Below are 14,859 nucleotides of genomic sequence, written 5' to 3'. Positions count from 1 at the left end.
AGGCTGGAGAGGGGCTGGAAACACAAACCCTGTGAGGAACGTTTGGAGGAGCTGGGGGTGCTCAGCCCGGAGAAGAGGAGGCTCAGGGGTGACCTCATTGCTCCCCACAGCTCCCTGAAGGGAGGTGCAGACAGGTGGGGTCGGTCTCTTCCACCGGGCAGCGCTGACAGAACAAGAGGTCACAGCCTCAAGCTGCGGCAGGGAAGGTTCAGGTTGGATATTAGGAAAAAAAAAATTCACTGAAAGAATAATAAAGTACTGGAATTGTCTTCCCTGGGAGGTGGTGGGATCACCATCTCTGATGTGTTTAAAAAAAGACTGGACATGGCACTGGGTGCTGTAGTCTGGCTGAGGTGTTGGGGCACAGCTTGGACTTGATGATCTTGGAGGTCTCTTCCAACCTCATAATTCTGTGATTCTGTGATGCAGTGATGCTGTGATGCTGTGATTCTGTGATTCTGTGACTCTGTGACTCTGTGATTCTGTGATTCTTCAGGCAGTTCCATGGTGATTCCCACACGGAGTGACCCAGCCCAGCCTTCCCTTCCCCATGCAGAGGATTTCCCTGGTGCTCTCCAGGTGCCCAGTGACCCCCACAGCCCTTTCCCAGTGCACTGGGACAAACTGGTGGGGGCCCAGTGCTGGGTGCAGAGCGGTGCAGAGGGTGAAGTTCTCCACCTGAGCAGCCCAGGTGTGCCTGTACCTCGGAGCTTTGGGCTCGGTCCTCCCTGCCCGGGGCCTCCAGAGGTGATTTCGGGCTGTGCTCAGGGTCAGCCTGGGGGCACTCGGGGGGTTCTTTGGATTCTTTAGCTTGGACCTGGAATCCCAATATTGTGCCATGAAGATTCCAGGAGTCTGAAGCTTAAACTGCTCCCCCCACCCCTTGCTGGAAGAGAGGAAGACCCAGCAGTTCCATTTTTTGACAAGATGGTGAACTTCAGGTGCATGAAGTTCCCTATTTTATTGTATTTTCCTTTTCTTTTCATCCCCCAGCCCAGCTACCCAACAAAAACCAATGCACTTTTGAAAGAACCACTCTGGCATTTGTGAATCTGCCATGAATATGTGAAATACGCTGTAAAAACCCCAAATCATATTCCATTTAATCCCACTCTCTTTAAGAGGACCTTTTTCTTACAAACTGAAGAACAGAAAGGTCAGTAATAGGAAGAAAATTGCAAGGAGAAAGGGAAGAGATAAATGCAATTGTGTTGAGTGGGTGCCTGGAGATTATTCCTCAGGATTTATTCCTCAGGATTAACTGGGGAAGGATGCAGGAAGAGGGCAGAGAACTGTGGTGAGGAGAAAATACCTGGTACAAACCATTAGAACAACTGGCAAGGGAAATATCACCAAGTATTCGGGCTGAGGACACAAGAACATTAAATTATAATCCAGAGGGACAGAATGTTTGGAATGACCGGACTCCTGGAATCTGCCTGGAGCAGCCCAGGACGCTGGGAAGGGATGAGGCAGAGGAAATGTGGGATGTTCTCAATGCAAACCCATCAAGAACAGGAACTATAAAGACCTGACTTGCTGATCTTGATATTCCTCATTGTTTCTCATGGAAAGGCAGCACCACTCCCTGAATAATCCCAGACTCCTCTTTGGCCAAAACTCACATCTTCCAGAAAGAATTAGAATGATGAAGAGGTTTGTTTTAATTGATGATTAATCAAGATATTGTTTGCTTATTGTGAATGGAGGTGAAGGATGGTGCAGTGGATTTGACATGCAGCTCCTCATTCCAGATGCTCCCTTTCATTATTTAGAAACAGTTTCTGAAGAGAAACATGCAAATTAATTGCAGGAAAAGGCAAAAGAGATCAGAAACCAGCTTATCTGAGGATGAAAAGTGAGCACTGCACCTGAAATTCAATTACCTGGGATCAGAAAGTGCCTTCAGCCTTTAGCTACATCACAACACACCTGCAATTTCAAAGTGCACTTTAACTCGAGGCTTGAGTTTGTCTGCTAATTATCTGCAAAGCAAATGGAGCTTAATTATGTTTTATTTAATGGGTTACAACTGAAATCAGGCCAGTATTGTTCACAAATCCATTCACCCTCTGCCTACACTTCCCGTGTGTTTTATCCTGGTGCAGGAAGCCAAGGAGAGGGAAATGGATCTGCACCCCCCTGATTAGAGCTAAAAACCCCTCCTAATGCCTGGGAAGGACAAGATCATCCCTTCCCTTTTCTTCAGCTGCTGGAATAGTTGCAGTACCACTCTTGACTCCGTTCCAGGGAAATGAAAACCTGGAAAAGTTCCCCCATCTCCACCATGACAGCACAGGAGATGAAACCTCATCTATTGGCCCTTGGGAAGAGGGGGAGCTCCCAGCTCTGCTGCGGGAGGGAGCTGCACTCCCATTATTTAGTGGCACTTCAGGAGTCACCCCGGGCTCTGGCTGCAGCAGCTCAGCTCTCCCTGCAGAGCTCTCTGAGGTTCCTGCATCCGCACACCCGCAGGGATGTCTCCCCAGCAGCATCCCGTGTTTGTGGTGTCACTGCCACCTCCTCCTCCCTTCAGATGCATTCCCTGGCTCTGCCAGCTCCCAGGGCCCTGCTGGGGCTCAGCTCACTGGGATGGCCGTGTTTTCATTGACAAAATGAACATTATTTTAACAAATGGTAACAAACCACCGATTTCTGGAGGCCACATCGCCGGCCACAGCCACGGGACCAAACACCTAAAACCTCTGCCAGGCCACGTGGATCAAATCCCAGATGGAAACACGTAGGGATAGTAAAAACCCACAGAAAGCTGTTGAGAATATTCAAGTTCAAATGATAGCTAATACAAAATAAATTCTGTATATTCAGCAACAAGAGCAGAATGTCAAGACTCGTGGCCTGAGTCACCAGCTGGTTCAAGGACCAGATTTACACAGTGAGAATTTAATGAGTAAAAGGGAATAATGGTGGAATTGAAGATTTCAGATTTAGATGGAAACATGAGTGATTTAACTGAACTATTTTAGTTGAAATTAAATATTTAACTTCAATATTTTAGTCCTAATTGAAATCGTGCCTAGAGTTGAAGGCTTTCCAAAGCCAGCTCGAGGAGAAAAATTTGGGGGGTTATTTTTTTAAGGAATGAAAATGTTTGACTGCAAATAAAACACAGCACTGAGAGAGCAGCTACAGCTGAATGTGTAATATTTGTGCCAAAGACATGGAAATCTGAGGGAGAACAATTCCTGCACACAGGACTGACCACAGACAGGGGATATTTCAAGGGTATTCCTGTTTCAAGGACAAGGAGTTTATTACAACGTTCAGATAACAAAGGAGTGAAAAAGAAGGAAAATGTTTCTCCTCAATTATTTCTTTTCAGCATTAAAGCTTTGCAAGGACCTTCAGGAATGCTGGCATTCCTGCAAGACCTCTCCAAGCTTCTCAGCTCCCATGGGAAGGGATTCCCCTCGTTTGGTGGGGTAGATGAGACCAAGCTCCAGCAGGACTGCAGGATTTAGGAATTCACCTTTTGGGGATTAATCCTGGGGTAGGATTTGTCCCTGTGCTTGGCAAACACTCCAGGAGGAGCTGGATTCTGCAGCTCACAGCATCCAGGGCTGCTCCCTGCACTGGAAGGAGCTCTCCTGATGCCTTCATTAACTCTGGGCAGGGTTAATTGGATTCCTGCTCCTGGCAGCAATCCCAAGGGCAGAACCTCCTGGCACACAGACCCGAGGAGTCCTGAACAGATGAAATGGGATGGAAATGGTGCCTGGGCCCATCCTCCTGTCACATGCCAACCTCACACCCTTGAAATGGAACAGAGTGCTGGGAGAAATCCACAGCAAAACTCCCATCCAGGGAGATTTCAACCCAAAAATCCAGCAGCACTGGGAAAAACAGCAACTCAGCCTAAAACTGGACAGAACTCATCAGCTCAGTCTAAACCTGAATGCAACCCAGCAACTCAACATAAAACTTCACAGGAGGAACGAGGAACACTCGGGTCTGAGGTTCCCGGAGGATCAAAACATCCTCTGGGGCTTCAAGACCCTGAAAAAAAAAGAGTCTGGAATTCTGAGGAGGAGCAAGGGTCCTTCACAGTACCTCCACGGAGATCTCCTTGGGGGTCAGGGGCCACTTGTGCTCGTACTTGTCCTTGCCCGTGGGGTCGGTGTTGGCGGCTGGGGCCGAGTTCTCGGGCCGCACGCCCAGGCTGGGTTTGCTCACCAGGTTCTGCACAGATTTCACCATGTTCTTCAGATCCTCGGGGTACGGCGTGGGGTAACGTTTGAGGTTTATCTCAACCTGAGCAGCCGGGAAACGAGGAGGTACGGTTAGGAATGGAAGCAGAAGTACGGGATGGAAACAGAGCACAGAGGAAAGCCCGGTTACAGGTCTGGGCTGAGGGCGCTTTCCTCGAGGTTTGGGTGGTCTGGTTGGGGAGTTTGAGGAGTTTAAGGATTGAAATTTGATCATTCCCTCTTCGTCAGCATCCCAGGGCCGTAAAATAAGGGATGGGATGGTTCCCTGCAAGCCCATCTCTCCCGTTGGGAGGGTGTTGGTAGCTCTGCCGACACATCCCATCACATCTTCCCAAACAATCCTGCTGCAAATGCAGAATTAATTCAGCCACGCTCCGTGTACTCAATTAATGTGAATTATGGATGGCAGCTGAGAGCAGGATCTGATCCTCTGGGAGCCACTGGCTCCTGGAGATGGATGATGCTCACACACAGCCGGGTGTCTGTGGCTCTTTTCTGGCACAGGAGAACAGACCCAGAGCTCTCCAGGGAGCCCCCAAGCCCTGACTGAGCTTTTGCTGAGTGTCAGAACCACAGATTTCCTGGAAAACACCACTAATCTGAACTTCCCAACTTTCCCAGAGCATGTCAGGGTGATGAGGCTGGGAAAGTTCAAATTCCTGCTGGTGGTAAAGGATCTGGAATTGAGCACACAGCAGCTTTTACCTCGTGGTGTAGGTGAGCTGATTTGATTAGCTCCCTGCATTCAAATTCCCAGCGAGTAGGAAAAACACACTTTTGGATTTAGCTGAAAATGGTCTGTCCACAGGAATATTTCAGAGGCAAAAGCATGATTGATTTGGTAAATAAAACCATGTCAAGTGCTGGCATCCAGACCCGAACCAGGGGAGAGCAAACGTCACGGGGTAGAACAGAAAATGTTAAAATCTGCGAGTGGGATGCCACTTTTAATAAAGAATTCCAACAGAAAAAGACAGATCAAGTCTGGAAAGCAGCACTAAAAGCCCTGCTTCAATTATGGTTGAATGAAATTGTGCTCAGGAGGAGCCTGATGAGGCACTTGGTGTCTCCCAGAGCTCAGGCTTGAGGGCAAGGCACAGAGCAAATCCTCAGGAATCTGCCAGGGAGAGGGAACTGGAGGCTGGGATGAGACTCCCAACCCCAAACTGGGATTTCAGAGGAGTTGCCCCTTCCTGGGAGTATTAATTTTCATTAATATCGAACAGCCAAACTCCTGCAGCCCTGGTGGGGGACAGCAGTGGGATGCAGACCTTTCCCTCACTGATCCACATTCACCATCCCAGAGGGAATCTACTCCCTGCCAATCCCATTCCAGGGCTACATCAAAAGCAGCCTGACCCCGAAGAGAGAATTTTCAGAAGTTCAAAATCCTTGATGGAAATAAAGCCATTGAACAATCCCAATTATCAAATCTATTTTAGCATCTGTCTGGCTGAAAGTTCAGTTTGATGAGAGATAAAAAGTGAAAACTTCTTCTGCTGTTATGAAATGCGGCAGAGTTGGTGGTTACTGCCTGTTGGGAATTTATGTTTATTTAAATTTATCCCTTAAAGCTCTGGTGAAACTGCTAAAAATGTTCGTGTTGAAACCTCCAGCCGTGTCACCCCCAGGGAAAATTCTGATAAAAGTTGTGGAACAACAGAGAACTTTCCCAGATGCTGTTTTCCATGCATGACCCATAAACCTGCAATTCATCAAGGGTAAAATTCCACTTTAACTTATTTATTGTGAGGTGCAGGCTGCTTTTGGCTTCATTTTCTGTTTCACTAAAGCAGAAGAGTCCATTAGCTCTGGGCACAGGAGCTGGAGAGAAATTCCCAGCTGGGAAAAATATTGGAAAGAAAAATCAAGAATTTCCACCAAGTTTTCAATGGGGTGTTAAAACGCTATTGACGAGAGAACTGTTAATTTGAGAAGTAAAATCCGATTTAAACCTCCTCAGATGATTTTATCTCTGACCCTACATTTTAGCCTGGGTGTTCTACCACGGTTAGAAATCTGCAGGGTTAAGTGTGGGATAATTCCTTGCTATTATCCAAAAAAGAGACATTTCCATGCCATGTAAAGGCTGACAGGTTTCAGAATATCCTCCTGACAGCGCAGCTGATTGAGGGATTGGTGGAGATCTCTGCAATGACATTAATTCCATGGAACTGGGGGAGGAAGTTCGTGCTTTGAACTTCATTTTTCACAGGTGATGCCCTTTCCATGAGGCTGCAAAGCCCTCGCTGCCTTCTGCTTTGAGAGGAATATGGGATCCCCTGTGGGATTCAAATATTCCTGAAAAAGCAGTGGTTGGACAGTAATTCTGTAGAAATTAATATACTATAATATAATAAATATACTATAATATACTATAATATACTATAATATACTATAATATACTATACTATACTATACTATACTATAATATAATATAATATCTGTAAATTATATATATATATTTTTTATATAATTAACATATATCTTATATTTAACATACAAGTTATATATAATTAACATATAATTATAATAAATTCACATATAATTATATATAAACATAATTAATTATATAGTTAAATAATTAATAACTAATAACTAATAACTAATATATAATTAATGATATGATTTATTATCTACAATCTGTAAATAAAAAAGTTGGACAGTAATTCTCTCTCAGTTCCCTTTGGGACAGAGCAGGAATCTGACATTCAAACACAAACCCAGCTCAATTCAAGACCCGCATGTTGAACCCTGCCCACAACACGTGAAGCCCAGAATAAATCCAGCAGTACTCACCTTGACTTTCCCTGGATTCTCCTCCTCTTCCTTCTTGTCCTCGAATTCAAAGGCCACCGTCATTCTCTGCTGCCTCTGCTCCTCCCACAGAGTGGGGTTAAAGCTGTCACTGTCTGACTGGAAATCTGCAGGGGTTGGAAAGGGAGGTGGGAATGACCCAAACGGATTTTCCTTGTTGGTCACCTGGGTGATTGTTTGAAAACTCCCGGGGGAACTGAGAAACCACTCCAGGGTTGTGAATAAAAGTGGGATGAGAGTGGTGGGAAGCACCACCGGGGCTTGGGGCAGCCCTGGAGAGAGGGGCAGTGTGAAAATGTGAATTTAGTGGAGGAAAGCCTCAATCCAGCCAAGTTTGGGAGCCCCGAGCCCCCACGCCATGGAACTGCACATCCCCAGCAATTCCCGGTGTGCACACCCAGAGCTGGGCTCACACTGCTCCTGCAAAGCCTCTCTGAAAATAAAAGGGGTTCAGGAATCGTCAGGGTGGAAGTGTCAATCAGAAAATGTCAGTCTGAAATTGTAAAACAGGAAATGTCAATGTGAAAACGTAAATCAGAGAATGTCAGTCTGAAATTGTAAAACAGGAAATGTCAGTGTGAAAATGGTAAATCAGAAAATGCAGTCCGAAATTGTAGATCAGAAAATGTCAGCCTGAAAGTGTAAAACAGGAAATGTCAGTGTGAAAATGTGAATCAGAAAACGTCAGTCTGAAATTGTAGATCAGAAAATGTCAGCCTGAAAGTGTAAATCTGAAAGTGTAACTGAGAAAACGTCAATGTGAAAGTGTCAGTCTGAAATTTTAAAACAGGAAATGTCAATGTGAAAATGGTAAATCAGAAAATGCAGTCCGAAATTGTAGATCAGAAAATCTGTCAGTCTGAAAATGTGAATCAGAAAATGTCAATGTGAAAACGTAAATCAGAGAATGTCAGTCTGAAATTGTGAAACAGAAAATGTCAATGTGAAAATGTGAATCAGAAAACGTCAGTCTGAAAGCATAAATCACAAAATGTCAGTCTGAAAATGTCAGACTGGAAGTGTAAATCTGAAAGTGTAACTCAGAAAATGTCTGTGGGAAATTGTAAATCAGAAAATGTCAATCTGAAAGTGTCAATCATAAAATGTCAGTCTGAAAGTATAAATCTGAAATTGTAAATCACAAAACGTCAGTCTGACAATGTGAATCAGAAAATGTCAGCCTGAAAGTGTAACTGAGAAAATGTCAATGTGAAAATGTCAGTCTGAAAGTGTCAATCAGAAGATGTCAGCGTGAAATTGCAAATCAGAGAATGTCAGTCTGAAATGGTAAATCAGAAAATGTCAATGTGAAAATGTGAATCAGAAAATGTCAGTCGGAAATTGTAAATCAGAGAATGTCAGTCTGAAATTGTAAATCAGAAAATGTCAGTCTGAAAGCATAAATCTGAAAGTGTGAATCAGAAAATGTCAGTCTGAAAGTGTAAATCAGAAAATGTCAATGTGAAAATGTCAGACTGGAAGTGTAAATGAGAAAATGTCAGTCTGAAAGCGTAAATCTGCAAGTGTAAATTAGAAAATGTCCACGTGAAAATGTCAGTCTGAAAGTGTCAATCAGAAGATGTCAGTGTGAGATTGCAAATCAGAGAATGTCAGTCTGAAATTGTGAATCAGAAAATGTCAGTCTGAAAGTATAAATCAGAAAATGTCAATGTGAAAATGTGAATCAGAAAATGTCAGTCGGAAATTGTGAATCAGAGAATGTCAGTCTGAAATTGTAAATCAGAAAATGTCAATGTGAAACTGTGAATCAGAAAATGTCAGTCTGAAAGCATAAATCAGAAAATGTCAATGTGAAAATGTCAGACTGGAAGCGTAAATCAGAGAACGTCAGTCTGACAGCCTGGGGATCCCAGGATTCCTCCACGTGGGCCAAACCAGGGATGTCCCCGCGGCCTTGGGATGCAGTGGGGCAGGGCTGAGCCCTCCTGGCCCTTTCCCTCCCCGAGAAGGAGCTGCTGGGCTGTACCTTCATCGCTGCGGGGCTGCTGGGGGAACATGTAGTTGGTGAGCACGCGCTGCTTGGTCTCGGGGTGCGCCTCGGTCTGCAGCGGGATCAGGGCCTTGGACTGCGGGGAATGGGATAACAACAACAAATAAATAAAATAATAATAATAATATTAATAATATTAACATTAATATTAATAACAATAATAATAATAATAATAATAATAATAATAATAATAGTAATAGACAATAGACAATAGAATGGGAACACGTCCATTCATTCCAGGTGTCGCTGCTGAGGCAGGGATGGGGATAAAATGACTCCAAGTTCAGAAGGCAAAGAATGATCCGTTTATTCAAAAGCACTTCTCTCTTTTATAGAGAACATCATGAGGACTAATTCCATTGGTCTTAAAGTAAAACCATTTCACCTGATTGGCACACTGGGCTCAGGTCAGTGTGGTAGAACACATCTATAAACAGTGTGGATGGAAAGAGAAGTAACAGATTGTTTACATTCCTCTCGGACTTCTTCCCAGGCTTAGCCTGGTAGAAATCTCTCTCCTTTTCTCTCTGCCTGAACTGAGAATATCCACATCCTGGCAGCTGGGCAGGATCCAGCTTTCCCTGCGCAGGGAGCACCAGGCTGGCTGCAGCTGTGCAGCAGCACAAACTCCCGGGGGGCTGCAGGAGCGTGCAGCCCCCCGTGCCTCCCCTGACTCCTGCAATTCCTGGCATTCCCAGCAGAACGGGGCACGGGGAGCCCTGCCTGGTGCTCCGAGGGAAAAGGATCAGGGAGCAGACCTGGCACTGCACACTTAAACACCCCTTGGGATGCGTTTTAAGCCAGGCCTAACGAAGAGTTAATGAACGATGAGGAGTAAATTCCTGGTGGCTGGCAGCTCCCCGGGGAGTAAACGTGGTGCAGGGCACGGCAGAATTCCCAAGGAGCATTCCCTGGGAATTCCTGCTGTGTTTGACTGCAGCTGGGGATGTTTGATCACCCAAAGTCGCTGTGGTCCAGGAGCGACTGTCACAGCCCAGAGAGTGGAAATCAATCCTTGCTACGCCATAGGAAAGCCAAAATGCTGGAAAATGTTGTGTATTTAAAGGGCTGGGGGTGTTCTGTGCCTGGGCTGCACAGCCAGGCAATGTTATTTTTTAAAAATGTAAATCAGAGGGGGAAAAACCCCCAAGATTCCTCATTTAACACATTAAAATTTAATAATATTTTTCTATTACCTCCCCCCCCCCCCCCCCACCTTTCAGCTTTCACATTTTTGGCTCGGCTCTAAAACTAAATGTACATTTCAGACTTATTTTAGGGCTCAGCTGCTGCTGGAACCGTTGCATTTCTCAGGGTTCCTGTTGCATAATTCGATTTAAAATAGAATCCCAAAGAATATCTGCTATAAACCAGAGTCCTGGAACAAAGAAAGGCCCCCTCAGATTTCAAAGGCACAGAAATGAGTTTTCTCCAAAGCAAGACCCAGAGTCCTTGTGCAGCTTTGACTTGTTTGAACTCTCCCTGACTGCTGTGGAGTTTAAAATGTGCAGGGATGGGAGAACGGGTGGGAAAAGGGAAGAGGGAGCCAAGGAGAGAGGAGCAGATGGAGCAAAGGGTGGGGACAGGATAATAACGAGTTTGGGAATAAACATCTTGAATTTCTACTTCAAAAATATTCCCGTGCTGCTTTTGCCCCTTATTTACTACTTTGGTGAGGAGGCAGAAGCTGATCCTGGTGAAATAAATCCTGCAAAAGTGATTTTTCCATGTTAAAAAGTGACACCCGGCAGGATTTATGGCTGGATATGGAAATCTACAGCTGGGCTGGGAGCAAACCCTTCCAAAATTCTTCTAAATCTTGTATTGAGTGACAGGGTTCATTGACAGCCCCTTTCCTAAGGAAAATGGGAATACTGCAAGGCGTTACCTGGTTGTCAGAAAGCCACAAGGCTGCCAGTTCTTTGAGTTTGGTAAAAGTGAAGGGCAAATTCTTCAGTCTGTAAAGGAGAATATTGGGACAAGGTGAATCCTTCATTTCCAAAGTAATTTATTTAAAGATTTGTATGCAGCATGTTTATCACACTGAAATAGCTAAAATTCCACTGCTTTTTAAAATCAGTTTTACCAAAATGCAATATTTTATCAATGTTCCTGTTATTGTTATTCCTATTATTATTATTATATATTTGATTAATATTCCACATTAAGAGTTCTATTTGGAAAGTAGAAGTGCTGACACCACATCCTTTAATATTGAGGAGAAACTGATTATTTTCCCTTGGTTATAGTGTAATAAAATTACACCTATAAGATAGAAAAAAAGAAAAAAAATCTTGGTCCCAGGGAGGTTTAGAGGAACCTCAGTGTCACTCACAGAGCTCCCTTTATTGGACACCGGAGATTTGGAACAGAAATATTCCAAGATGATGGAAAATTCATTTTTGTTGGAATGTCAGACCAAATATTAAAATAATATAAATGTTCATAGTGAACCTAAATGACAAAACTAAATGGAGCAGGAGAAAAAAAAAAATCAGCATTTTAATGAGACATTTAAACACAATTTCCTAAAAGGGATCTGGGAGTGGGAATGGGAATGGATGGCAGGATATTTGTGGAATCTTCATTGAAGCTTTTGCCATAACTCCTTCTGAACAGGGTGTTTTATAGAACCATGGAATCCAGGATGGTTTGGGTTGGGAGAGACCTCAAATCCCATCCCATCCCATCCCATCCCACCCCATCCCACTGTTCCATGGGCAGGGACACCTTCCACGATCCCAGGCTGCTCCAGCCTGGCCTTGGACACTCCCAGGGATGGAGCAGCCACGGCAAATCTGGGAATTCCATTCCAGGGCCTCCCCACCCTCACATCCAAGAATTCCTTCCCCATTTCCCACCTAACCCTGCTCCTTCCCAACACTTGGCCTGGCCCAGCCACGGACTGAGGCTCTCCCAGCTCCTGGGAGTTGAAGGAGCATTGGAAAAACCAAATCCTAAATGGGACTTGGGAAAAATCAGGAGGAAAAGCCCTTTTGTGCCAGCCTCAGACCCCGCATCCCATGGAAGTGACTCCCACGTTTCTGGGCATCTCAGAATGGAACACAAAAGTCAGGACTAGATGGAAAGGTGCCTCTGGAAGGGCACTGGGATGCTCCAGGGAACTCGGGAGGAGAGCTGGGAACCAGAGGGAGAAGAACTGGCCACACCCCTTGGAAAGATGTGGGACAAGACCATTCCATGCTGATTTTCCAGTTCCATTCCCAACCAATCACAGAACTCTGCATTCTTCATTTGCTTTGCCAAGACCCCTGGATACAACTTTTAAACGTCAAACAAGGCCTGATTTCAAAGGTTTTGAAAGGAAAAACCTCAAATTTGAGCTCAAGGACGGGGAGCACCCAAAATCATTGCTGGGCTTTGAACATTTCCAGCCAAGCCAAGCCCCAGCCTCTTTTTCTAACACATTTTTTTGCTTTTAAATTGTGCAGTGCACAATTCCTGCAGTGCAGGAAAAACTCTTCATCTGTAGCAACACACGTGCAACCCCCCTGACTAAATCCTAATTCCTGACCAGGAGGAGGAAAGGACCCAGGGAATGGAGTTTGTGGGGATGGATGGTGAGGTCTGAGGAGCTTTTCTGACTTCTGTGGGAGGGACCCCAGAAGTGCAGACAGAAAGGGGGATTCACTCAGCTCTTTTAGGACAGAAGTGGGGAAATCACTCAGCTCTTTAAGAATGGGAATGGGGAATTCACTCAGCTGTTTTAGGAACTGGGAGCAGGGGGGTTCTCTCAGCCCTTTTAGGAACAGAAAGAGGGGGATTCTCTTGGCTCTTTTAGGAACAGGAAGGGGGAATTCACTCAGCCCTTTAGGATCAGAAAGGGGGGGATTCTTTCAGCTCTTTTAGGACAGAAAGAGGGGGTTCTCTCAGTCCTTTTAGGGAGAGGAATGGGGGGTTCTCTCAGCTCTTTAGGAACAGAAAGAGGGGTTTCTCTCAGCCCCTTTAGGATTCTCTCACTTCCTTTAGGAATAGAATGGGGGGATTCTCTCAGTCCTTTTAGGGGCAGAAAGGGGGGTTCTCTCAGCTCTTTAGGAACAGAAAGAGGGGTTTCTCTCAGCTCTTTAAGAATAGAAAGAGGGGTTTCTCTCAGCTCTTTAGGAACAGAAAGAGGGGTTTCTCTCAGTCCTTTTAGGAACAGAAAGAGGGGTTTCTCTCAGCTCTTTAGGAACAGAAAGAGGGGGTTCTCTCAGTCCTTTCAAGAGCAGGAAGTGGGGGCTCTCTCAGCTCTTTAAGAACAATCTGGAACTAAAAGAAAGGTCACTTACCAGTAACCGAGGCTCTGTGGGAAGTGTAGCCCAAATGGACTTTTCTAACAATTCTACCTCTCAATCACAGGGCTCAGACCTGGAAGGACTCTGAGGAGAGAGGAGAAGCAGTTGGGAGACAAGGTGTTTGTGGTACCCATGGGCAGGGACACCGGTTACTGGTAAGGAATTTGGGATTTCCAGACTCCTGAGGCTGAGCAGCCACCCCTGGGAGAAATTCGGGATGAACTGGAGCTCCCAGAGCTTCCACAGAGCTGCTCCTGCACAAACTCCTCACCACGGGCACCTCCTGGATCCAGATCCAGCCCCTGCTGGCTCTGCTGGGCAGAGCTGAGAGAATCCTGCGTTCCCTTTGGAAAGGTTTGGAGCTGGGAAGATAAAGGGAGAGAGGACTCCCAGGTGTGGAGATGAGAAGTTTGGACACAGCTTAGAGGGTGTGGCATGGCATGGGGGAGGAAAGCTGGAGGCATTGCCTCGGGTTAAGTGGAATTCCAACATGGGAGTTTGAAGGAAATCCTGAAATTCAAAGATCAGCAAGTGCCAGCATCCAGGGATGAGGAGAAGACACGGAACAGAGTGAAGGTCTGTAGTGGCAAAGATCAGAGATCCAGTGATCTTGAAGGGACTCAGACACTGATTCCCCTGAGCAGAATGGAATCTGGGATTCCTGATCCAAAATGCTCCGGAGAGAGGCTCAAACACCGATTCCCCCTGAGCAAAACGTGTCCCTTCTTCCGAGGGCTCCAGGGAAAGAGCTCCTGGGATCTCCCTCCTCTGCCAGGTCCAGGGAACAGCAGAGGGCCAGAGCTGCTGTGGGAACGGGAATGTTCCAGCAGGAAGTGGAGCTCCAGCTCTCTTTGGTGTGAACGCGTGGGCTCATCCAAAGGAACAACAGGGATTGCTGGAATGGTGATGAACGTGAAGCTGGGACCACAGAAAGTAAAAAAATCACTAAGAATCCAACATTAAGAAGGTGTCTGGACTTAATCCAAACTCTTTGGTGCAGAATGTCAGAACTTTGTAGTTTTCACTGAGGTGGGAAGTTCCATGGCAAAAGAATTATCCCAACATCTCATCAGGGCAATGTTCAAACTCAGCCGGAGCTGGGAGCAACAGAGGAGGAAAGGTTTGGAAAGATTCACTTCCCAAACCACTCCAGAAAAGTAGAGGAGATGGTTCCACCAGGTTTACAGACAATTCAGTCAGGTTTGAGGGTTGAAGGTCTGGGATCTGGGTCACCAGACACCACTGAGGGGGAGTGGGAAGGGCACAGCTGCCACATCCCACCCCATGGAACAAACACCACATCCATGGAAGAGCACATCCCACCCATGGAACACCACATCCCACCCATGGAACATCACATTCCACCCCATGGAACATCAAATCCCACCCATGGAACATCACATTCCATCCCATGGAACATCACATTCCATCCCATGGAACATCAAATCCCACCCATGGAACATCACATCCCACCCATGGAACATCACATTCCACCCCATGGAACATC

General features: G+C 45.7%; 1 protein-coding gene across 4 annotated transcripts in view; it reads right to left on the bottom strand.

Moving 5' to 3' along the window:
• The window catches only part of LRRC7 (leucine rich repeat containing 7), a 109,213-nt gene that overhangs the window by 21,801 nt on the left and 72,553 nt on the right, over positions 1-14,859 (bottom strand). For all 4 annotated transcript variants that reach the window (XM_053950428.1, XM_053950429.1, XM_053950430.1 and 1 more), the window contains exons 13-16: positions 10,946-11,015; positions 9,034-9,133; positions 7,029-7,153; positions 4,072-4,272 (exon numbers count right to left, since the gene is read on the bottom strand). In XM_053950428.1, coding sequence (XP_053806403.1) covers positions 4,072-4,272; positions 7,029-7,153; positions 9,034-9,133; positions 10,946-11,015 — 496 coding nt within the window. The remainder of the gene's footprint in view (positions 1-4,071; positions 4,273-7,028; positions 7,154-9,033; positions 9,134-10,945; positions 11,016-14,859) is intronic.

This window comes from Vidua chalybeata, chromosome 9, assembly GCF_026979565.1.
Source record: "Vidua chalybeata isolate OUT-0048 chromosome 9, bVidCha1 merged haplotype, whole genome shotgun sequence".
Taxonomy (NCBI): domain Eukaryota; kingdom Metazoa; phylum Chordata; class Aves; order Passeriformes; family Viduidae; genus Vidua; species Vidua chalybeata.
This window is presented reverse-complemented; position numbering and strand designations above follow the sequence as displayed.